The sequence below is a fragment of the Staurois parvus genome, unplaced genomic scaffold, assembly GCF_062004578.1.
Source record: "Staurois parvus isolate SC_StPar_1 unplaced genomic scaffold, SC_StPar_1.0 ptg000361l, whole genome shotgun sequence".
NCBI lineage: Eukaryota > Metazoa > Chordata > Amphibia > Anura > Ranidae > Staurois > Staurois parvus.
The window spans coordinates 16661844-16687206 of NW_028318157.1; the positions used below are offsets into that span (position 1 = coordinate 16661844).

Sequence of the window (25363 nt, forward strand, 5' to 3'; positions counted from 1 at the left end):
TCCATCTTTCAGAAAAAAAAAAGAATCCCAGCTTAAACCTAACTAACCTTAAAAATGTCCATCTGCCCCTTCCTAGCGCCTATGCTGACTAACCTGTGTAATTATTTTCAGCCCACTCTGGTCTGGTCCTGTGATTGTGCTAGCCAGTGGTGGCTTCAAGGGAGAGGAGAGAGCCCTTGACAACAGATGAGAATTCCTGGGGGCGGTGATGTCACCTGTAGGCCCCCATGTCCCAGCCATTGGTGCTTTCTCCTCTCCCCTGCAGCCACTTCTGGATGACAGGGGATCACGTGACCTGGAACCGGAGCATTTTTTTTTTTTACACAGGTTAGTCAGCATACATGTTAGGAGGGGAGGGGAAAAGTTTTAGATTAGTTTGGTTTAGGTTGGAATTCTACTTTTTATTCAGGATTAACAAATATCAGTTGGCCAGAAAAATCCAATCTGCCAACATAGACCTGCTTTGGGGTGTCAGTCAGTTAAATGCAGTTTACAGACTCTTATATAAAATAAGATTGTATTTGAGCACAAGGTAAAATTAGCAGCTGGCGTTAAAGGTAACACCTTTTAACCTCCAAGTAATCAAATAAATATAAATGCAGCGCTAAAATGGCAATATTAAAATGATGATAATAACAAATATTAATAAAATAATGATAGTAGTAATGTGGGCTACAAGTGGTACAAATGTAGATGGTGAGCCGTCATGGAATGATGCATGCGACTAATAAAGGCAACTGTTATAAGGTGACTGAAGTGCGTTTTTAAAATACACAAAATACAAAAGTCTAGATTTCAAGGTGATCCGTGCTCCGTGCTGGTGATCTCTGACGTGGACCAGTAATGTGAATGTACTCACCGGGAGCACAAAAGATATGCGCATGTATATATATATTATCCATGTATGGTCATCTGGGTGTAGGCGAGGATGGCGGAATCATCTGGCACACCATAGGCACACAAGGCAACTCCAATCACTCACAGGACACTCTCCGCTCACAGGGACAGCTCCAGGTAAGCGTCAGACCACTGGATCAGATTTCATAAAGAAACAGGAAATTCTCCACCTTTTGAGGCTCGTATAAACCAGGCCAGAGATATATGAGGCACTAATAGTGTAGTATTTTTATTAATCCGGAAGAATCAATTGTATAAAAATGAAGATTTAGCACTCACATGTGAACAGAAATATTAAAATGGCCGCCGGCCATCTGCGGCATGACGTCACTATGGCAGGCTCCTCTCTGATGCGTTTCGTGCCCGAGCATGTTCTCAAAGGGATGAGCCCACCATACAGATGCCTGGAGCTTAAATAGTCTCTCATGCATGCGCGGATGGACGCCATATTAGCGAACCGTGCATGCATAAGTGGGACGGACCGGCGGGAAGGACATTACGTTTAGATGACAACAATCTAAAGCACATTATTAACCAGTTGGGGGTATAATGTAGAGGCAATTGAGACTATTGTAAGAGGTAATAATTACAAAGGGTCATAAATATAGTGATCTGAGTCACATAGCTGACGGCCGCCATCTTAATGGAGACCAATAAGAGGCAAGTGAACCACCATATTATTGTGGACACAGTGCAACAATCCATGTAAACGGCCAAGACAGACTACAATTCCCAGCAGTTACAAAATGGGAACACCAAAAGTATATGGTAAAAGCAACTTAACCCCACTGGTCAATAAAAAAACATAGCATATAATCATAATACTATAAATAAAAACTAATAACAATAAAAGAGTGCTAAAAGAAACAATATATACAAAACATACAATGAGATTAAAAGACAACAAAACTATATATAATCATCATAGGCAGAAATTATATATATATAGAAGTACTCTCAAATGAATCTAAATTGGGCCTAAAAGGCCTAAAAAGCCTAAAAATGAACAGAAAACAGGAGGACCAATATCCATAATAAATGTGTACTTATGTAACAAAGGCAATATTTATATTTTTTTAAACAGGTATAATATAACCATACAGAAATATTAATACGAGGAAGAGGATACTGTAATTAAAATGGACATGTGTAGGGCAATAAATATGAATGACCTGAATAAATAAAATATAAACGCATCCTAATTCAATGCGTCAAAAAATAAATAAATATATCAAGCAATATAAGAATAAAAGTTCTTAGTAACATACAATTAAAATGTAAAAAGTAATAAAAGCACAGATATAAACACTTTAAAAAGTAAAATATTTTAAAAAATTTTGTTCAATCCAAAATGTACTCAACTATTGTCAATGAAGCAATTTATATCAAAATCAATATTTAAGCAGTTTGGAAATAGGGATCGTATTTCAATGATCCACTTGGTCTCTAATTTAGAGACTGCCCTACGTTTGTGGCCACCTCTCCAGTGAGGTTTAATGAGGTCATTACCAGTAAACTTTAGTTGAGTAGGGTCTCTAAAATGGTGATCTGTAAAATGCTTGGAGAGGGAATGATCCTTGAAGCCTCTCCTAATATTATAGATGTGCTCCCTGAGCCTATCCCTTACTCTCCTGGTGGTTCTGCCCATATACTGTTTTTTACATGGGCATTCCAGTAAGCAAACCACATGTGTACTGTTGCATGTGATTAGAGATTCAATGTTATAAAGCTTTCCTGATACATTCAATTTAAAGTCCTTAATCATTCTTTTGTGGGTGCCATTATACTGACAGGCCATACATCTATTGCAGGGGAAAAAAAAACCTTTTAACCCAAAGGAGAAAAATATATTTTTAGGCGTGTCCACCACATTAGGTGCTAGCGTCTGTCTGGGAGAAGGAGCTTTTTGGAAGGTGATTTCTGGATGTTCCGGCAAGCTATCACCCAAGACTGGATCATTTTTCAAGATTGCCCAATTCTTTTTTTATTTTGCAACGTCTCTACATAGAGTTGTTGTCTGATTAGCCATAGCCTGTCAGACCAGTGGAAAGTTCTCAAAGGTCTGGAGGCACCTTTATGCCTACAAGATATGTCCTGAGAGCAGAATCCCTACTGGAACTGAATATACTGTATTTTACAGGAAAAATTATGTAATGTATTTATTGCTGAGAACGTACACAGGAGAAGAAAACTAAAGGCAATTTTTTTTTTTTTTTGTATGGCATAAGGGAGAGTTCTAATCCCTGTCAGGTTTTTTGCCACCTGTGTCCTACTGTGAATATTTCCCTTCACTTCCTGTCCCATAGCCAAACAAAAAGTGAGAGAATCTATCCAAAATGAGTGAATCCCAGAGTGTCACTAGGGTCACCAGAACTAGTGTCCTTATTAGAAAATTTCCGCTTTTACTGTTCAGATGTGAACCCAAAATTTGGTATTTTCTGTTACTTTCACTTTTGATGATAATGTCAAGCAGGATATTGATTGAAATCTTGAATCTCCCTAATGGGGGCACAGACCGCAATTAAAATTGATAGAGTGAAGAGGGATTAGAAAACCCATCAGAAATTTAAAAACGTTTTGCATTTAGGGCAAATGTGGAGAGGATATAAAGGAAACTGGTAAGCTGTTTTGAGTGATCTGTTGCAAACTGTTATTCTGTAATGACTTCTGATTTCTGGTGCTTGTTCTGCTTTTGGAGGGCATTGTTTTAAGGTTAACTCTGTACAAATTCTTTAGGCGACCTTTGTCCACTCTGTATTTTTGAAAGCTAGCCTCTCTGAGCAATGTTACAGTGTGCCTGAAGAGCTCATGATTTGATCATATCTGAGTGAAATGGAGCCATATCGTAGCGATGAATCCATATTTACTCTTTGGGCATTGTGGGTAAGACTGGTTTTCTTACTTGGGCAAGGCACTTTTCCATAGTATATTATTAAGCCAGTGGAATCTGTGCTAGGAATACTTCTCAACCAATTCTGTATAAAATAACGTGTGTGTGCATGTGTGTATATATATGTGTGTGGATAGATAGATATAAATATATAAAATATACAATATACATTTTTGGTTGTAATGTGTAGCTATAAAGTTAAAGTTCCATACTGACTGATACCCTATCTGGGAGATGTTCAGATAAAGTATTCTCAGGACATACCCCCAGTCACTCATAAATGTTTTACATGTAGATTGAGTGGGACACAACTTGCCTAATGGCTCTGAGTATCATGCTAGTATTTATCTGCCTTACTATTAACAGTTTATGTAGTGCCAAGAAATTACGCAGCATTGTACATTCACAACAGCCTTTGTCCTCAAGGAGTTTACAGTCTAAAATGTGTGTGTGTGTGTGTGTGTGTGTGAGAAAAAGACTGGAGCCATGAATCTTTCCTGCCCCCGTACCCCTTCCCCTGACTTCTCTGTCCAGATCAATGGCACAACTGTCAACCCATCCCTAGGTACTAGGTGTAATCTTGAACTCCGAACTGTTCTTTCTTTCTGGTCCAAATCCAGTCACCGTTCAAAGCTTGCAGCCTCAACCTACACAACATCTCCAAAATATGCCCCTTTCTAACCAATGACACCACAAAGCTTCTAATTCACTCCCTGGTCATCTCACGCTTCAACTACTGCAACTCCCTCATTGGATTACCTTTACATAGGCTATCCCCTCTTCGGTCCATCAGGAATGCTGCTGATAGACTCATCCACCTTACCAACCTTTAAGTGCCTGCTTCCCCTCTGTCTCGATCTCTCCACTGGCTTCCACTCACCCAACAGATTACATTCAAAATACTAACAACTTCTTACAAAGCTATCCACAACTTGGCCTGGAGCTACATCAACGTAGTCTCAAAATGCCAAAAAAATTGTTTTCTTCATCCCTCCCAAGACCTTCTGCTCTCTAGAAATCTTGTCTCCTCCTCCCATAATCGCCTCCTGGACTTCTCCTGAGTCTCTCCCATCCTTTGGAAATTCTTACCACAATCTGTCAGACTATGTCCTACTCTATCCACTTTTAGACGATTCCTTAAAACCATTCTCTTCAGAAAAGCTTATCCCACCTCCACCTAACAACTGTACATTTTTTCTTTTCTCCATTAGCTCATCCCCCACAGTTACTACCTTCTGTATCTCTTGACTCTCCCTCTTAGATTGTAAGTGCTAATGAGCATGGCTCTCTGCTTCCTCCTGCATGGAGTTGTATTGTAACTGCACTGTATTCCCCTTGCCTTTTTGTTGGGTGGTCTTTTAGATCAAACGCTAAAACTCTGAAATTTATTCTGAAGATTTCCTAATGTTATGGTGTGATCCGTAAATAATTTATATGTCCTTTTTAATTTAAAACGGAACTTCACTCTGTCAATTAACATGGACTATTTCTAATCCTTATGCTGCTAGCATTAGTAAATAGATAGGAAAGTATATCATATTTATTTGTGTTAAGCTGTGTGTTTTTTTTTGTTTTTCGTCTTTTTTTTTTTTTTTTGCATTCCTTCATTTACTTCCTGGTCTCCATGCCTAGGCAAATGATGTTATACATCCCAGGAGTCTTCAGGAGGGGAGGGAGGGTTCTCAGCCAATGCCTGGAGCTAAGGACAGATAGATTCCAGGAAGCAACTGCTACACGAATCATCTGCCCTGTCACGAGATGGCCACTTCCAGAAATGCCAGGAGGTGTTTTTTAACATGATTTCTCAACAAAATAAAGCATGGGGACATGGATCGATGAATGATATTAAAAATGAATTATATAGCATTTTTGGTTTGTGGTACTCATATGCAGTGCAGTTCCACTTTAACCGCTTTACCCCACCCTATAGCAGTTCTACTGCTACAGGGTGGCTCTCCTGTGCAAAATCATGCACTTCCACCTGATGGGGGTGCGCAATCTTCAGCGGTAGATCGTTTCTGCTGTGAACTGTCACAGCAGAAGCCAATCTGCGAGTCCTGGGAAATGAGTGTTCCCTGGCAGCAGCAGATCGTCGGGCAGGGAGGAAGAACAGAGCTCTACCTATGTTTACATACAGGCATAGCTCTGTTGTGTCAGGAGGGAGTGGTCGATCTCCTGTCCCTGTAGAGCTGGGAAGACAATCCATCACTTCCTCTTGCTCCAGCACCACCTAGTGTACACCAAGCACATAGCTAGGCACACGTTTAACCCTTTGATCACCCTAGAAGTTAACCCCTTCCAAACCAGTGTCATTAGTAAAGTAATCAGTGTATATTTTTAGCACTGATCACTGTACTAGTGTCACTGGTTCCCACAAAGTGTCAGAGTGGGACTGTAATATTGCAGCGAACATTTTTACACTAAGTCGATCGCCACCATTACTAGTATAAAATAAAAAAAGAAAAATTCATGTATATGTCCCATAGTTTGTAGACGCTACAACTTTTGCACAAACTAATTAACCAGTTCCCTACCGTGCTATAGCCGAAGGATGGCTACAGTGCGGTTGTCTGGTTCTGGGACAACGTCCATGGACATCATTCCAGAACACACCCTCTGTGCGCCCCCCAGCGCAGACACAGCTGATCATGTGATACGGTAAATGGCCAATCACGGTGGCCTTTTACCACGTGATCAGCTTTGTCCAATGACAAAGCAGATCACCGGGTAAATACAGTTGCCAGTTATCAGCTGCACTTTCCTCATGCTGTCACAGCATGAGGAAAGTGTTGCCGGATATCGGCTGCATTTTCAGTACTGCAGATAACCGGTAATTGTCATAGAAGTGATCAGCACTGATCATCAGGGCACTGATGATCAGTGCCCAGCAGTGCTGTCCACCTGTGCCCTGCAGTGCCACCCATCAGTGCTTCCCAGCAGTGCCGTCTATCAGTGCCAACTATTCAATGCTGCCTATCTGTGCCCATCAGTGCTGCCTATCCGTGCCACCTCATCAGTGCAGCCTCATCAATGCACATCAGTGAAGGAGAAAAATTACCTGTTTGCAAAATGTTATAATAGAAACTTATTTTTTTTTCAAATTTTTTGATGTTTTATTTATTATGTTTATAGCACAAAAAATAACACACCCAGCAGCGATTAAATACCACCAAAAGAAATCTCATTTGTGTGAAAAAACATTTCATATGGGTACAGTGTTGCATGACCGCGCAGTTGTCATTCAAAGTGCAACAGTGCTTAAAGCTAAAATTGGCCTGTGCAGGAAGGGGGTATAAGTGCCGAGTAGGCAATTGGTTAACGTACGCTTATTGGGATTTGTTTTACCAAAAATATGTAGCAGAATACATTTTGGCCTAAATTTATGAAGACATTTTGATTTTTTTTTATTGGATATGTTTTATAGTAGAAAATAAAATACTGTGGTTTTTTATTTTTTTATTTTTTTTTATTTTTTTCAAAATTGTCAGTCTTTTTATATAATGCAAAAAGTAAAAACCGCAGAGTTGATCAAATACCACCAAAAGAAAGCTCTATTAGTGGGGTAAAGAGGACATAAATTGAATTTGGGTGCAGCATTTTGCATGACCGCACAATTTTCAGTTAAAGTAATGCAACACTGTATCGCAAAAAATGGCCTGATCAGGAAGGGGGGTTAATCTTCCAGAGGGCAAGTAAACGGGATCATGTTGTATTCATCTCTGTTATTATGAGATGCCACATGGTCCAGCCACGGTTGGTTTCTTCAGATTGTCAGCAGTATTTCTAATACAGTGTCTTAATGGAATGTAAACGAATGTAGAAAAACGGTTTTCTTCATTCCCAAAGTGAAACTTTTATTACTGTAAAGCTTTCACAGATTTATGGATGTGACAATATTGAAAATTAAACCACAGTTAGGGTCTTATATGTACAATTAAATGGTTTGGTTTGGCTTCTGCAGTTTATAAAATCTCAGTTTACTGATAATGTCTGTGGTATATTCTTGCTTCTTTTTAGCTCTGACTCTTGCAAGCTTTGGAAGGGTGCAGCATTTTGACTGTTTGGAACAAAGGCAGCTAACCACTGCAAGTATTTGACTTGAAGTCCAAAGGCAACACCCTTCACTCTTACTTGATGTGTATCATCAGAACGGATTCAGCTGCAGTGCAAAGTGAATTACAGGACTCGTTTTGTGGTGATATATATCATTTCTTTGCTTAGCTGCTGTTTGAATCAAGGGATAATAGGAAGTGTGCTGTATCAGTTCCCTTTGGCAGGGTAGATACATTTACTGGAGTACAATGTTTAATGGACATCCTGTGTTAATTCAGTCAGTCCTGCACTAAGGAGATTTTTTTGCTTCCACCTCTTAAAGAACAGAGACCATTACATGGGAGACACCAAGCAAAGAGTATGGACAGGAGGAACAAATAGGGAGCAGTTACAGGTAAAGGGGGGGGGGGTGTATAAAAATGGTCATTCTTTTCAGAAGATTTATTTGACCAAAACCTAAATGGATACAAGAGGCACAGAGTGTGTCCAACCATAGCACTGTGATTTTAAAACCGAGATCTAGAATTATTTTAACTTAGATATTTATTTTGCTAATAGACCATGGCTGATTAACACAAGATTTGAGAATAAGGTGGGGTGTTCTTTCAGACACCCATGAAATGGGGCAAAGAAACAGAAATAAGTTAAAGTAGTTGTAAACCTAAGACATGAAATATGAACAAAGCATATCCCTTTTATAGCGTGTACTTGTCTCTATCCGTAGCACCGAGTGCTATTTCTGCCTGCTGCCTCGTTCCTCTGGTATCTGCATGAGTCGCTTCTGAGAAGTTTTCCTGACACCAAAAGAAAAAAGGTGACAGGAGGGACTTCCAGCTCAAACCCTGCGATTGACAGCCTCAGCTCTGTTCCTATGAGCTGTGTGACGGGGGGTCCCTTCCCTCCAGTCAGCTCTTGGAGCTCTCCTCACTGAGCTCTGTAGTGTGCAATTTCAGCTCTCCGCAACCTTTTTTCTGACAGCTCATACAAACTTTTTAAATTCTGAACGTTGAACAGAGGAGAAAATCCTGCAGATAAACAGATACAACCTACATAGGAGTATTTGTTTAATCCTTGTGTATTGCCTGAGGCCAGTCACCTCACTGGATATATGTAAGGGTTTACAACCACTTTAACTGGCGTTTGTAAACTTTCCCTACTCTATCCAACTGATTAAAGCAAAAAAAAAAATAAAAAATTAAAACAAAATTGTTGGCTGTAACTGGGTTTTAATCACTGAGCATGTCCATCATGTGTACAACAGATGGAGAATACAATGTATATTCATTACAAGATTGGATACATATTCTGTTTTTTTTTTTTTTGTTTTTTTTTTCACTGTATTTTTTGGGTCTTTTGTTTTATTTGAAAACCCTATTCCACTTACTTGTATGAAAAAAACATGTGTTTTTATGTTATAAAACATGGTTAATGATGAAAAAGCATTGTTTGGCAACAGTGTTTCCCACAGCTTCTTGTTTCACTGGAACAGCTCCTGTCCTTCAATTACACTTTTTTTAATATCATGTTTATTAACAGCTTTAGCCATTGTGTGTTTACACAGAAGCCTTCTTATCCATTGCCAGAGACTTGTACTTACTGATGCCCAGAATAGAGCACCGGTGTGGCAAATAACTCATGGTCAAGGCTGTAGAACTGTCCCCCTTCCTTCTGCTTGTGTGTTTTTCCACTTTTCTGGCAGAAAACTCTTTTGAAACATTAATTTTCACCATATGACAAATACACCCTTTGTAAAAGAAGGATTATAGGGGAGTCTTTATTTTGTTGTAATATTTGGCTTTCCATCATGTACTTAAGCCAAAGGAGCCACGGAGAGAATCTTTCAAGCCATCAACAAAAACCTACTGTCACAGTCACCATATCATACACCGGTGATGTGCTCACTGAACAGAGCTAATACCTTTAAGTATTTTCTCATTTATTTTGCATGAGTCTAACACACACATTGGTGACATCCCTGTCAGTTAAACTACCACTATTCCCAGTGGAGCTAGATGTTGTTGCATCTATGCTCAGTATTTTCATTATCTGTTAGTGTTAGGCTACCCTAAACTGTTGTTTTTGTTTTAGATGGATACTGACAGGTTAAATCACCCACCATCCTCCAGAGTTTCTAAGGCCACACTCTTGCTGTAGCCATTTAAGAAAACTTTTGTTGAGATAAATCTCTAGGTCTTTAGTCTTTGCTTACCTCTTATTAAAATATGGCTTCAGTAGTTTGAGTACTTACCTGGGACAAGCTATTGAGCATGGAAATGGAAACCGATATCACAGGTGAAAACAGAGGGAGAAAAACCTAAAAATAGAAAACTTTCAGCCACAACATCTAAAGACTGGTAAGCTGCAATGTGTTACATTTTGGGTTTTGAGGTTAATACCACTAGGGTACACAATTATTTGATATGGCCTGGCATAGTGTAGGATTTAAAAAGAACCTCTGGTGGCACCAGGGAAAAGAAACACTGCACTGGTCCCAGGCAAACTGGGCAGTGTAGACTTCTGATGGATAGCAACATTTTTGCTAAAAGTTAAAGTGGAATTCCAGACAGAAAACTGATCTCACAATGATGGATGTGCTCTCATGCCTAGCATGGTCATATTGAAATACAAAAGTAAAAGGACTGGCAGGATCACCAGGTAATTTCTACAAAGGAAGCAGTACAAAGAAATCAGGATACATTTGAACACAAGTACATGATGCACATGGTTGGATCTGGGTGGTTGCTGGCCTGAGCCCTTTGAATTTTCAGCTGTGCCAGGCAGTCTCCCATCCCTGCACTGTACACTGCCTGAGCACAGACAGCAAAAGCTCCTCCTCCCTACACATCAGGTAGCTGAAATCAAATTCCCTTACACACCCCTACAATCTGCTTGGTGTGTAGCTGGCTACTGCAGCTGTGCTGCCATTCAGATCAGGATATTTCACAGAACTGTAACACAGTAGCCAGCTACACACTGAGCAGATTATAGCCATGTGTAAGAAAATTACATTTCAGCTACGTGGTGGGTGGGGAGGAGGAGCTCTTGCTGCCTGTGCTCACTCAGTCTGTGTACAGTGCAGGTATGGGAGAAAGAGAGCCCTTTTGAATGCCATGCCAGTGGTGACCCTTGTCCTCTGTCCTGCAAGTGTGACCCCTGTCCCCCTTTCTGCTGATCCCTGTATACCAACCTGCTGACCTCTGTCCACTGTCCTGATGACCTCTGTCCCTCCGCCATGCTGACTCCTGGTCACTGCCCTTCTGCCCCCCAGTACAGTGTCTTACTGATTCCTGTACACTCCCCTGCGAACCTATGATCATTTGTCCTGCTTTCCGCCTGTACACTGCTTTGCTGACCTATCCTCTGCCCCCTGACATTTTTTACTGCATCCCCAGCTCAGACAGGCTAGATATGGCCCTGATGGTACAACAGGCACATTACAGGAATATAATATGTTAGGCTAACATATTCTTTAAGAATAGTTTGGGTTAAGCAGGAATTTCACTTTAAAGGAAGAGTACAGCCAAAGCTCTTTTGACTGTACTTCTGTGGATCACAGGAGTGCAGTTCATTCTGCTCTCCTGTGACTCGGTTTTAGCTGATGACATTCAACGAGTCCAGGCTGGGGAAAGATCTTAATTCTAAAGTCGGGATCCACCCCCGAATCTGGAGTGGCACCTGGCTCGGTCTCTCTGCTGAGAACCTGAGCCAGCTGATCCCTCCCCCTCGGCGGGGGACAGATACAGCATCAGACTGATTGCTGCATCCACCTAGGATTTTTAAATAAAAAAACATTCTTGTACTTCTTTTAAATTAACATTTTGCAGCATAATCTTGGGCAGACAGCATGACCTTAGTATAAGGAACGGTAGCTCTTTTAATTGTGATCTCCCACTGACCTACAATAAATTTGTGGGGTGTGACTTTGATTTTGCACACAGGTTTTTTTTTACCTTCATCAATAAAGAGATCCTCCTGCACTGCCAAAAGCCCTAAAAAACTCAGTGGCCGCAAACACCTACCTATAATCCCAATAGTGTATAAAATGAGCTCTAAAGAAGTGATTCGGGACGGCAACACGTAGGACAGAAGCGTGGTGACGTCATTTCTGGTACGGACGGCAGCCACCATCATGGCATGCCTCAGTATTATACACCTCTCTGCTATTCCAGTTTTACATGCCTGTATGGGTCTGTGGATCCTGTTTTTTAATGTGAGTAGTCACTCTGCTTCTTTTATTCAATAAATGTTTTTGCCTACTACACTATGGGAAGTTTGTGATTTAATTATCCATGTGTGGGTCATTGAGAGAGGAGAGTGTTTGGCTATATCCGTGAGGGGACATCTGAGCCACTACTGCTGGCACACTTATGAGTGCTCAACATCTCCACCATAGAGGATTGCCCTGACAAGTATCGAGGGGATATACAGGGATATCATCGGTTGAGTGCATTTAAAGTTTCATGACCCCTTGTGGGTCGCAGCCTGGAGGTGAGCACGCATGCTAGCTGGTGGAAGATTGTTTTTTTGCAGTGGTCATTGTGGATGTTTCACGGTTTTTTGCTGAAGATACACAGATTCATTGGGACTGTGCACTTTATTATTGCATTTTCACATTTATTTGTTCACTATATATTTATATAATTCATGTTACTTATTTGCTCACTTATTATTGATCACCGTTTTTGGTCACGAATGTGTTTATTGATTTTCTCTGTGATTTGCTTTTATACTGTCACTTTTATTTACACTATGGGGGTTTGTTTTTTCTTTGTATTCATTGAGTGATCCATGTTATCTATTTACAATTATTTTTGCTCACTTCTTATTTTTTTTTTTTTGCCATATTTGGCCACGTATATTACTGTTTTGCCTTATTATATACACTGTGCAGGTTGGTTTACTTTGCATTTCTTGAATAGCACAGAATCAGTTAGTTTCATTTTTTACCTTCATGCATAGAACATATGACGGTAAAAAACCTTGAGCCTTTAGAAGCACTTTAAGAGCATGAAGTGTCATTTCTGTCTGCTGCTTTGCTACTTTGCTATCAGCATGAGTCCCTTCTAACATGTTTTCCTGACACCAAAAGAAAAATGGTGACAGGGGTGGGAGCTCCAGCAGATTGACAGCCTCAGCTCCGTTTCTGTGGGCTGTGTGGAGGGGTGTCTCTCTTCCCTTCATTCAGCTCTCCGCCCCCATTTTTCTGAACTCTCAGATAATCTTTATTAATTCTGCACTTTGAATTGATGTAGAGAAGGCTGCAGATAAACAGGTACAATGTATGTAGGAGGATTTGTTTCATCTCTGGATATCACCTGCGGCCAGTCACTTTGCTGGGTATACAGTATGTGATGGTTTACAACCACTTTAACAATTTTTAATTATTATGCATTAGCACATGGTAAGGCATTAGTAATTCTATATGAATATATATGGAATATTACTTTTTTCTGTGCTATCTTTTTTAAAACATTTCTTCAGCTGCTTGCTGGTTTCTGGCCTAGGCCAAAATGATGTAGTAAATCCCATTAGTCTTCATTGGCTTTTTTTCTTCAATCTGGAGCAGGGACTTTCTTGACTAAGCACTCTCTCCTTCCTAATTGCCTGAAATAAGGAAGGATGGATTCCAGGAAGTAAATGCTACATGAATTATCTGCCCTTACTTAAGATGACCAGCTCTAGAAATGCTAGGGGGTATTTTTGAAAGTGATTTCTCAACAAAATAAAGCATAGAGACATGTTTGCTTTGAATAATAAAAATTTGTTACATAGTTTTCACTTGTGGTTCTCAGATACAGTTTAACTTTGCTTATAAACTGTGTGTTCAGTTGCTTTCCTGAAGTTCAGTTTTAACCCATCATTTGAGAAGACCCCATAAACCTTAACCCAGATCCTTAAACTTAAGGGACACCTGTACTGGTTAAAAAAAAATGGGGGCTTCCATTGAGAACACTTTTTTCAAATTACTTGTTCCTTGGCTGTGATGCTGTTTCAGTACTTTTTGGGGTCACTGACTTAAAGCAGCATGCAAATCAGGAGACTTGACTTTAGTGTGCACAAAATAATTTACAATAACTGAATGATTTTCATTTAATCAGTACACTATTTCTCTTTAAAAAGTTGAGTGACCATGAGCACCCATGTTCAGAAATGAAAGAATACATTATAGTACAATGCATTACATCACTTCCGAAGTTGTATTCTGTTTTACAAGAATTTACGTAACTTTAGTAACCTCTTAATTTTCAATATGAGACTAGCATGTAAAATATTCTACCTGGTTAGTCGACCAATCTGTAACCCCTTTCATTGCCTATTTCTATGATAAATCTTCAACAACTTTTATGGAACAAGAAAATGTGAGGATAGGTTGTTTGTATTCTGTCACAGGTGCTAAACACAGCTAAGTTAAGTGTGTTTGTTTTTGCAATTTCCTGTAGATCTTTCATATCATCCAAAAAAGTGTTTTTTTCCGATTAAAACTGCCCTTGCTAAAATAAGAGGATGAGATAAACATGTAAAAACTGTCATTTCCTAAATGGATTGTGTCCAGTAATTCCACAAGACAGTTTGTCTATAATTGTGTCACATTAAAACGACATTGTGAACTATGTCTCTGTAGAAAAGCACCAGAGTCCCTGCATCCAGTGAAATCAAGAATGCAGTCTTGAGCAGAAGGGGAAACTGCAGATTGATCTTCTGGCGATGAATGTAATATCATTGAAGTGTTGTTTAATTTAACTTTGGGAAATGAACCATTAACTTCAGTTATGATTTCTCTTGTGTCTTGGCAGTGCCCTGGAGAAGAGAACCGTGTTGGAACGCGCACAGTGTATGTGGGACAAAGGCCAGCTTCAGAAACCGATTCTTACATTGCGTCAAAATTCTGCGATAACAGGATTGTCTCATCTAAGGTTGGTTCATTCTATTCACATTAAAGGGAACTGATGCTGTAATTTCTGAACACGTTCTGTCGCTGCTGTAAAGCAAGTCAAATTTTTTTAAATTTAACATTTTGTGCCTGGCTGCTCAAGATAGATGGTAATTCTCTCTCTAGCAGCGTTCTGTGTGTCAGACATTTGTACCTTTGTTAACCAACTATAGAGGTTTTAAATTATTCCAGATAAGCCCCTTAAAGTTATTCCTTCATTAGATAATTGTTTGGGGGTGCTATTAGTGGTCTTTTGGAAAAACTAGATTTCTGACAGTGTCTTACATAAGTACTTTTGAGTCACAGATCTGGAACAAGCATGTGCTGTAAATGTGTCAGACAAGTGTTTTGAATTCCTTATCGCTATATCTGTTTCGGGCCAATAGATCAGGCAACATCGGTATAACAGCCAAGGAACTAGCATTTGTGTTCAGCAGTGGCATAATAGGAGTCCTTTTATATACTGTATTCTTGTTAGTCATTCTTTGCATATGGATTCTTTGCAGGCTTGTAAGAGGGGCACTAAGTCATAATTACTCTATTGCAAGTATGTGTGTACATGAGAACAAAAAATATAATATATTGCAGCTTATTTGTCCTTTTTTCCCCCTTTATTTTTACCTGATGATCCTTCCACTAACATTCTTTTTGTATTTCTGGAGAAGCGTTGTCACTTTAGGACAGGAAGGCCATTAGAAGAAATTAGAGTACACTGGATTGCGCAGATAATTAACATTATAATGAACAAATTAATAAAATTGTACTTGCAAAGTGGTGACTTTGTCAGAACATATCACAGGTACAAGCAAATCCTGTTAAGGGTCAGGTCACGTCTTGCAAGAGCACAGCTAACACTCACTTCATTCCTGGCAAAAGAATAGATCAAAGCCATATGTAAAACTGAAGCAGACCCTGAATCAACCAAAGGTGAATTAATTGCAGTTTGTCCAAAAATGTAACAGTATGTGGGGACCAAGAGTGCATATGAACAAACAAAAAGAGGGTGCATGGGCCTAGTGCATTACCTTTTAAAAACGAGATTTATTGATAAAACGTAAAATACTCAGTCATTGGCTCTGAGGAAGAGGCACAGCCTTGAAACGCGTCAGCCAACAGCCACCTAGAGGTCTACAGTCCCCCACCAGACATCTTTCAGGGTGATTGGACCACGCTGCATTTCTTGTGACTTCATTTTATTTTTTTCCTATGTGAGTACTTTACTTTTTATCAATAAATCTCGTTTTTAAAGGTAATTTGTTTCTTCATATACAATTGTTTGGATTTCCCTGGTCCGTTGAGGGCAGCACAGCTTGCAATCCTTCTATACTCCATGTGGGGATACAGACGTTGTGGAGTCCACTGTCCAGCACAGGCGTTCAGGCATTCGGTTGCTTTTTTTTCTTCTCATCGGACCAAGAGTGCAGCCTGACAAAGAAGTACCTACACTAACGTCAGAGAGTCACCACTCTGATAAAGGGTAGGTCCCTGAAACATGTCAGTGGAGGTACTTCTTGATCAGGCAGCACTCTGTCCCAACATAGTATATTAAATTTCTGGACAAGTTGCTATGTTTTCACCCTTGGGTGAGTCAGGGTCCTCTTCAGTTTTACAAACCCAACTTCTTTCTCTCCTTTTTGCTTCCATTTCAGTGAGCGTTCACTTTGCATCTGTAAGCTGTAAAATCCCCACCCACCTATTTAGTGGTCTGACCCCCTGCACATATTCCTGTTATTCATACCTCTCCTGACCAATCCAGTTCCTATCTCGATCTGTCTCATACCTGCAGTGGGCTTTATTTGGATCTAAATTTTTGCCTGTCGCCAAGACCGCTTGGTACCTGATCTTCCTGTACCTTAGCTTATGCTCATGAGCAAGCCAACAAGGCCTTCACCCCCTAGTTTACATGAAGAAATGTACAAGGACGCACTTCCAAAGATACTTGTGATCTGTCATATATGGCTTCTATTGCTTCTGCAGCAGAACTGAATAATACTGGTTTGGATTGGAGCTTTCTCTGCTGCATTGCATGCTCCAGAAGCATTGTCCTCAATTCCACAGTTTTGAAGTTAATGTTTGTTTGTTAAAGTCTTTCTTCACTTGAACACCTTGATGAAGAAGCCTCCCAAGACATACTGTATTTTAAACATTTACACCACAGACTATTTTATGTTTTTCAGGATTTACATCACTTATTGTGGTCTGTGGTGAGGGTGAGAATCAGGTTGCAGGCAAAATTTCTTCCTAAGTGTCACTCCCTCAAAAGTACCTTTTGCTGAGATTGTTTGACCAGTATCTGATATTGGGGATCTGTCTTACATTTGCATAAAGATGAATTAAAACATTCCAGAGGAAGTATAATTGGGCTTTCTACTTGTTAACTAAATATAGAGCTTCTGAAGATTTTTATTATCTGGATGAAGATTTAAAGATAAAAATTTTTGAGGATTAATTTTGTTATTGAACAAGTACAGTGCTCTTGGTCAATCCAAAATGTTAATAAACCTCAAACCTGAATATACAAGAAGTAAAAGTGAGGTTTTGGCTTTCTTAGGAGAATATCTATATGCACAATTATTGGGCACCTATTTGTGTGCGGAATTAATATGCAACTAAATGAATAACAAAAAGTTCCCATCTCTCTTGTTTTCATCTGTTAAAGTGAGAATAATAAACAGACCAAAATTTACAAATAAATATTTCTGACATTTAAAAAAAAAAAAAAAAATCAGTGACTGAAATCGCCACCTTTTATTTCACTAAGAGTCATAAGCCTTCCATTCCTAGAGTCCTTCAGTTTCTTGATCTGTGATGATCAGCTTTTTTGTGCAGCTGCAACAACAGCCTCCCATACACTGTTCAGAGAGGTGTACGGTTTTCCTTCACCGTAAATCTCCCATTTAAGAAGGGCCCACAAGTTCTCAATAGGGTTTAGATCAGGTGAGGAAGGGGGCCATGTCATTATTCTTTCATCTTTAAAACCTTTACTGGCTAGCTCATGTAGTAGAGTACTTTGATGCATGCGATGGAGCATTGTCCTGCATAAATATCATGGTCTTCTTGAACAATGCAGACTTTCCTGTACCACTGCTTGAAGAAAGTGTCTTCAAAAATCCGGCAGTAGGTTTGGAAGTTGATTTTGAGTCCATCTTCAACCCGAAAATGGTCCAACTAGCTCATCTTTAATTATACCAGTAACATTGTTACCTTGCTGTTGTCTGAGTCAGAGTGGAGCTCTGAGCCCGTTACTGATCCAGCCACGGCCCCATCCATCTGGTCTGTCAAGAGTCGCTTTCATCTCATCAGTCTATAAAACCTTTGAAAAATTTGTCTTCAGATATTTCTTGTTCCAGTCTTGACGTTTCCGACTTGCGTGTCTTGTTCAGTGGTGGTCAGGTTTCAGCTTTCCTTACCTTGGCCATGTCTCTGAGCACTGAACACCTTTTACTTCTGGACACTTCAGGTAGGTTGCAGTTCTGGAATATGACCGCGCTGGAGGATAATGGGTTCCTGGTAGCTTCAAGTTTTGATTCTTCTCAAATCTTTGGCAGTTAATTTGCGTTTTTTTTTCCCTCAACACGTTTTTTGTTACCCCGCTGACTATTTGCAACAGAACGTTTGATGGTTCTGTGATCACGCCCCAATTTCAAGAGTAATGCATCCCTCTGACTGATTTTTTTACAAAGTCAGTAAAGTCTCTTATTTTGGCCTATTATGCCTGAGGAAAAGAAGCTGCCTAATAATTATGTACACCTTGATAAAGAGTGTTGATCTTCTTAGGCCACACCCTCTCTCATTACACAAATACACATTACCTGGTATGTTTAGATCCAATAAGCATACACGTTTATACAGCATGGAGCTGGACAGCATGCCTAAAAATTTATTTATTTATTTCAGGTACTTATATAGCGCCATCAATATACGTAGCACTTTACATATATATTGTACATTCACATCAGTCCCTAACCCTCAAGGGGTGTACAATCTAAGGTCCCTAAGTCACATTCATACATACACATACTAGGGCCAATTTAGACAGGAGCCTATTAACCTACCAGCATGTCTTTGGAGTGTGGAAGGAAATCGGAGTACCCGGAGGAAACCCACGCAGGCACAGGGAGAACATGCAAACTCCAGGCAGGTGGTGCCGTGGCTGGGATTCGAACCAACGACCCTAGTGCTGCCAGGCGAAAGTGCTAACCATTTAGCCACTGTGCTGCCCAAAAATGATGATTTGGCCAAAATACTTGCCTAATAATGTGCAGTGTGTATGTGTATAATATGTAAAATATTTATTTACACACACAGTTTTTCTAAGCAGAGATACATTCCCACTATGCACTTTAGATGGCTCCATATACAATTTTAATCAGAGAGAAAGATCCTGAATGCATACAGTCTTAATAGTTTAGAAAACCCAATAAAGCTATGTGATTCCTATGTGGCAGATGCACCATGTATTAATAGTGTGTTTGTGAAACAAAGACTTAATATAAACAAAAAATAGATATTAAGCCAAATATTTGTTAATAAACCTTTTAACTTAAATGAAAGTAAATCATGTTTTCCCTAAGCCTGATTTGACTATCCAAATTGCATGACAAATAGCATCCAATGATCGGCAATAGAACCGTTCTAATCAGTGTGACTCCGACTTCGACTTGAAAAGTAGTTCCTGCACTACTTTTGCTAATTTTGGGTGTGACTTGCATTTGCATCTGTGCATGAATTTGCATAGATGTCTGCAAGTCGCACACGAAGTCGTATTGGTTTGCGACTTTGAAATCGTGCAGCTTCAAGTGAAGTCATGCAATTTTTAATTTGCGTACGCTGAATAGCAGCTAAAAGGAAGATTTATCTTAAGCCCGTGGGACTGCTTCATAATGACATATTTTTTATGGGTAGAGCCATGATTTTTAATGTGAGTCTTTGCTTACTGTTGGTCATAGAGATGGAATCTCATGTCTGGTTGCTTGCAGATGCCTGAAGTCAGAAGTTCTCAGGTGAAGTAACCATTGGACAGGTTGTCAGACCTGTCCAGTTGCTATAGTTTCCCTGGAGATCAACCTTAGAGTGGGGGAGATTTACACAGAAACCTCCGTCAGCCTCAACGCTTCCTTTCCAATATTTAATAGATTGAAGAAAAGTGTCTGATCTACTGAAGTAAAAACAAAAGTGGAGAATGTGATCCCATTCCTTGCTAATTTTGATTCACTCGGTACAGAAAAACTAAGGAGCAGATCTCTTTTGTTCCTTTTTTCCTTCACTCTTTATCGGTCTTTGGCATGTCTATTGAATGCATCTTTTGATCATTTTCCACTTCAAACTTTTGTGATATATAGTTGTAACAGTTGTACAGCTGCTGGTGAGCATAGTCATTTGTTATTTAGAAAAGGAATAGATATGATTATCACACTATGCACAAGTTTCTGTAAGCCGTTTGATCACTGGGGTTGTTTACAGTCAGTTCCAGACACTTGCAATTCACTGGAAAATAATGTTTTGCAGTGTCGTCATAGATTAAATTTATCTGTGCATCTACCAGAAGAGATGACCATGAAATATGACGCCGTAAAGTTAACTTCCCATCTGTATACACATTGATATAAACTAACCTTTAAAAGCCAGGAGACAGATGTGACTTATTTTTAAGCTTGAGCTTCTTGTGAGGCCATGTGATACCTGGTTAAATATTTTCTCCGTTTCCATTTTATTTGGAAGTTTTAATAGTTGTGCTAAATATTTTTTCTGGTCATAATCTGAAATGACAGCATTTCCCCTGTACATAATTTTTTTTGCTTCCAAGCTAAATTCCCATGCATCCTTTTTTTTTTTCTTAATACCATGTTACCTGCTCAGATTACCCCCAGATTTTTATTGCCAACCAGGCACAGTATTGCTCATAACAAATTACAAGTAAAAGAACATGAAAGGAAAACTGACACGTTTGTAATGTTTAGCTTGGCCTACATATTACAACAATTAAAGCAGCACTCCAGCCACAAACAATTAAAGGAGCACTCCAGCATGCATGAGTAGCGCTGCACTTCCTGATTGGCCCGTCGTCTTCTGGGACCTGTCACGTGTCCCACAAGGCTACGGGGAGGGAGGGCAGGAGGACAACTTCTGCTTCCGATCGCCTAGGCGATCGCAGTGGAAGTGAGAGTGGGTACCTGTCAATTTCGGGTACCCGCTCTCCAAAGGTGCCAATCCTTAATGGGAAGCAGGGGACCAATATTTAAAGCAGAACTTCCCCTTTTGGGTGGAACTCTGCTTTAATGGGAATTGTAGTTTCCTTTCTCTACAGAGAGAAAGGAGAGGATATGATGTAACCCCCACTGTTACACCTCCTGTTATCTTTTGAATTACAGAGATGAGGCCACATAAATTCAATTTGACTTTTATCCTTAATGGCAAGAATTTTAAAAATTGTATTAACTGTTTAGTGTTTTGTGTAGGGGGTGTACTAATGGGTGATTTTTATTTTTTCCCATCCTGGAGTTCTTCTGTACCCTCTACCCTGCAAAATCACATTATATATACAGTGAAGGAAATAAGCATTTGATCCCCTGCTGATTTTGAATGTTTTCCCACTCACAAAGAAATGATAAATCTAAAAATTGAATGGTAGGTGTATTGTAGCACTGAACGTCAGAATAGCAACAACAAAATCAAAAGAAATGCATGTCTAACAAATTATGCACTGATTTGCATGTTCATGAGGGAAATGCATATTTGATCCCCTATCATTCAGCAGGATTTCTGGCTACCAGGTGTCTTTCATTTCATACAGGTAACAAGCTGAGATTAAAAGCAGTCTCTTAAAGGGAGTGCTGCTAATTTCATTTTGTTACCTGTATAAGACACCTGTCCACAGGAGCAATCAAGCAATCAGATTCCAAACTCTCCACCATGGCAAAGACCAAAGAGCTGTCCAAGGATGTCAGGGACAAGATTGTAGACCTCTGCAAGGCTTTGACTGTGTTACAAAACTATCGCCAAGCAGCTTGGTAAGAAGGTGACAACAGTTGGTCCAATCATTCGCAAATGGAAGAAACAAAAAACAACTGTCAGTCTCCCTAAGTCTGGTGCACCATGCAAGATCTCACCTCGTGAAGTGTCAAGGATCATGAGAACAGTGAGGAACCATCCCAGAACTACACGTGAGGATCTTGTCAATGATCTCCAGGCAGCTGGGACCACAGTCACCAAGAAAACAATTGGTAACACACTACGCCGACAAGGATTGAAATACTGCAGTGCCCACAAGGTCCCTCTGCTCAAGAAAGCACATGTCCAGGCCTGTCTGAAGTTTGTCACTGAACATGTGAATGATGCAGAGGAGGACTGGTTGAAAGTGTTGTGGTCAGATGAGACCAAAATCGAGCTCTTTGGCATCAACTCAACGCGCTGTGTTTGGAGGAGGAGGAATGCCGCCTATGACCCCAAGAACACCATCCCAACTGTCAAACATGTTGGTGGAAACATTCTGCTTTGGGGGTGTTTTTCTGCTAAGGGGACAGGACAACTGCACTGCATCAAAGGGATGATGGACAGGGCAATGTACCGTCAAATCTTGGGTGAGAACCTTCTTCCCTCAGCCAGGGCATTGAAAATGAGTCGTGGATGGGTGTTCCAGCATGACAATGACCCAAAACACACGGCCAAGGCAACAAAGGAGTGGCTCAAGAAGAAGCACATTAAGGTCTTGGAGTGGCCTAGCCAGTCTCTAGACCTTAATCCAATTGAAAATCTGTGGAGGGAGCTGAAAGTTCGAGTTGCCAAACATCAGCCACCAAACGTTAATGACTTGGTGAGGATCTGCCGAGAAGAGTGGGCCAAAATCCCTCCTGAGATGTGTGCAAACCTGGTGGCCAACTACAGGAAACGTCTGACCTCTGTGATTGCCAACAAGGGATTTGCCACCAAGTACGAAGTCATGTTTTGTGAAGGGGATCAAATACTTATTTCCCTCATGAACATGCAAATCAGTGTATAATTTGTTAGAAATGCATTCCTTTTGAATTTTTTGTTCCTATTCTGTCTCACAGTGTTACAATACACCTACCATTCAATATTTAGATTGATCATTTGTGAGTGGGCAAACATTCAAAATCGCCTGGGGATCAAATACGTGCATGTGTGTGTAGAAATACAAAATGGCATGCCCCAGCACACATAGTAAAAAAACACACAGCACACATTTAAACCTTTTGATTGCCCAAAAGTTAACCCCTCCCTGTCCAGTGTCATTAGTACGGTGTCAGTGCTTTTTAACAGCACTGATCACTGTATTAGTGTCATTGGGGATGTCAGTGGCAGTTAGTCTGTTCCCACAGTCAGTCAGTGTCAGAATGCCCAATGCAGTCCCGCTATAAGTCATTGATTGCTGCCATTACTAGTATTAAGAAATATAATCCCAGTATATATACTGCCATTTCTAGACACTAAAACTTTTCACGTAAACCAATTAATTTACATGTATTGGGGTTTTTTTTTAGCAAACACATGTAGCAGAATACATTTTGGCTTAAATTTATGAAAAAATTTGATTTTTTTTTTTTTTTTTTTTTTTAAATTTTATTGGACAAGTTTAATAGCAAAAAGTTAAATATATTTTTTCAAAACTGTTGGTCTTTTTTTGTTTAATAGCGCAAAAAATAAAAACTGCAGAGGTGATCAAATACAACCAAAAGAAAGCTATATTTGTGGGAAAAAAAGACACATTTAATTTATGTACAGCGTTGCATGACAGCACAATTGTCAGTTAAAGTAACGTAGTGCCATATCGCAAAAAATGGCCTGGTCAGGAGGGGGGGGGGGTTAAGTGGTTAAAGAAAGTGTATTTTCTGAATTATATAAGGAACTGAAATGATAAACATTTGGGGTATTTAAAGTTATATCCAGTATATCAAAACAAACATATTTGGGCACATGGGAAACCTGCATTTGTTTAACTGATTTCTTTTACAAAAATTGTATTTTATTGGTAACATATTAGCAGAGAACTTCGGTTATAAATCATTAACATTGCATAAGAAGAATGTGGTGATAGTGACGTCACAGAATGTTAGGAAATGGTTATTAAGGTGGGTTCAGCAGGCTATGTGTATAGATTATCCCTCCATAATGGGGGCCATAGGTATGGACCGTGGCAAGAGGAAGTTACTGAGATCCAATCCCTAAGTGGGTGAAGTGTGGATGTTTTCTTTAATCTTTTTTACCTCTATTACTTTCTGGATATAAAAAGTCAAGCTTTGAATCAAAGTTGAAGTCTGGGGAAAAAGCAAAACTACCCTTGCAGTGGCGCTCCCAGAATATTGCATGTGAGAAGATAGTTGTATGCACTTCAAATAAAATAAAAATTTCAAAATAAAGGTACTGATCCCTTTGAAGTCTGCTTGGATCATTCAGGACTTAGTGTTACTAAACCCACAACAGTAAAGTCAGTCTGTATATGCAGTAAAGCATGCTTGTTATACTCACTATGGAACTTAAGGGGTTAATCCTCTGCATTGTGTAAAAAGGATGTTTTATTCTGTCTTCTCTGATCTTCCCCTTCTCCCACATTCCCCATTTCATCTCCTGATAGAACAGAGCCTCGGGGATATGCTGCACATGCTCAGTTTAGTGTGTACTGCTAGAGAGTTTTTTTCTTTTTCTTGGGAGAGTGCATGTGATCAGCACAGGGCCAATCAGCGCTGTCCAGACAGAGGGTCATCATACACAGCCAGGCCTTCAGATACAACAGCTATCAGATATGCTCAGTCCCAGAAGGCAAAAATAAACAGAGAATACTTGCAGACTCCTTCCATAAAAGAGCTACAAGGACAAAACAATCAAAACAAGCATAAATACAACCCTGAAACCCCAAATAGAAAATCTCTTATAATAAAAAGCGAGAAAAACAAATAACTGTGTACCTCTAGAAACCACATACAATCCACTAGAAGGTATAAGATAGAGATTTACAACCCATCATAACAAGATGCAATGCTGAAAGAAATATTCCCAGGCTCCATCAACCACCCAACCTCAGACATAAACTAATTGGCAGGAAACTTCATTCTGATTATGAAGGCACAAATGAAGGAACCAAGCCTTACAATAACAAATGCTGCAAACTGTGCAGCCAAATCAATGTTAAAAAGTCATATACACAAAAGGGACCTTCAGTACTACAGGATCACACAGCTATACCTTCACTAATGTGTACCTCATCCAATGCAAATAATGCAACCTATGATGTTATGTTGGCACAAGACAGAAATTAGAATCAAGAATCAATCTATACAGAAACACCATTAAAGAACATAAGGAAGATGATTTCTGCACACCTGTGGGACATCACTTCTCACAGCCAGACTACATTATGGAAGACATGAATACTTTAGTTCTTAAAGGGAACTTCGAAACTACTCTGCAAAGGAAAACCTTTGAACTAAGAATGATCATTTTATTGGATACCAAATATAATGTACTAAATGTGGACCTCCGTTTTCTAGATCACTATCCAACAATTTTATGACCGCTCTCACCCTCCTAACGACCCCTGTTTGATCCTGTCTTCTCTGATCCTCCCCTTGTTTTGC

At 39.7% G+C, this 25363-nt stretch overlaps 1 protein-coding gene across 4 annotated transcripts in view; it reads left to right on the plus strand.

The window, feature by feature from the left end:
- Positions 1–3714: 3714 nt before the first annotated feature.
- The window catches only part of ATP11C (ATPase phospholipid transporting 11C (ATP11C blood group)), a 146763-nt gene continuing 125114 nt past the window's right edge, over positions 3715–25363 (plus strand). For all 4 annotated transcript variants that reach the window (XM_089684967.1, XM_089684966.1, XM_089684965.1 and 1 more), the window contains exons 1-2: positions 3715–3780; positions 14635–14754. In XM_089684967.1, the coding sequence (XP_089541093.1) occupies positions 3730–3780; positions 14635–14754 (171 nt within the window). In that variant the 5' untranslated portion in view covers positions 3715–3729. The remainder of the gene's footprint in view (positions 3781–14634; positions 14755–25363) is intronic.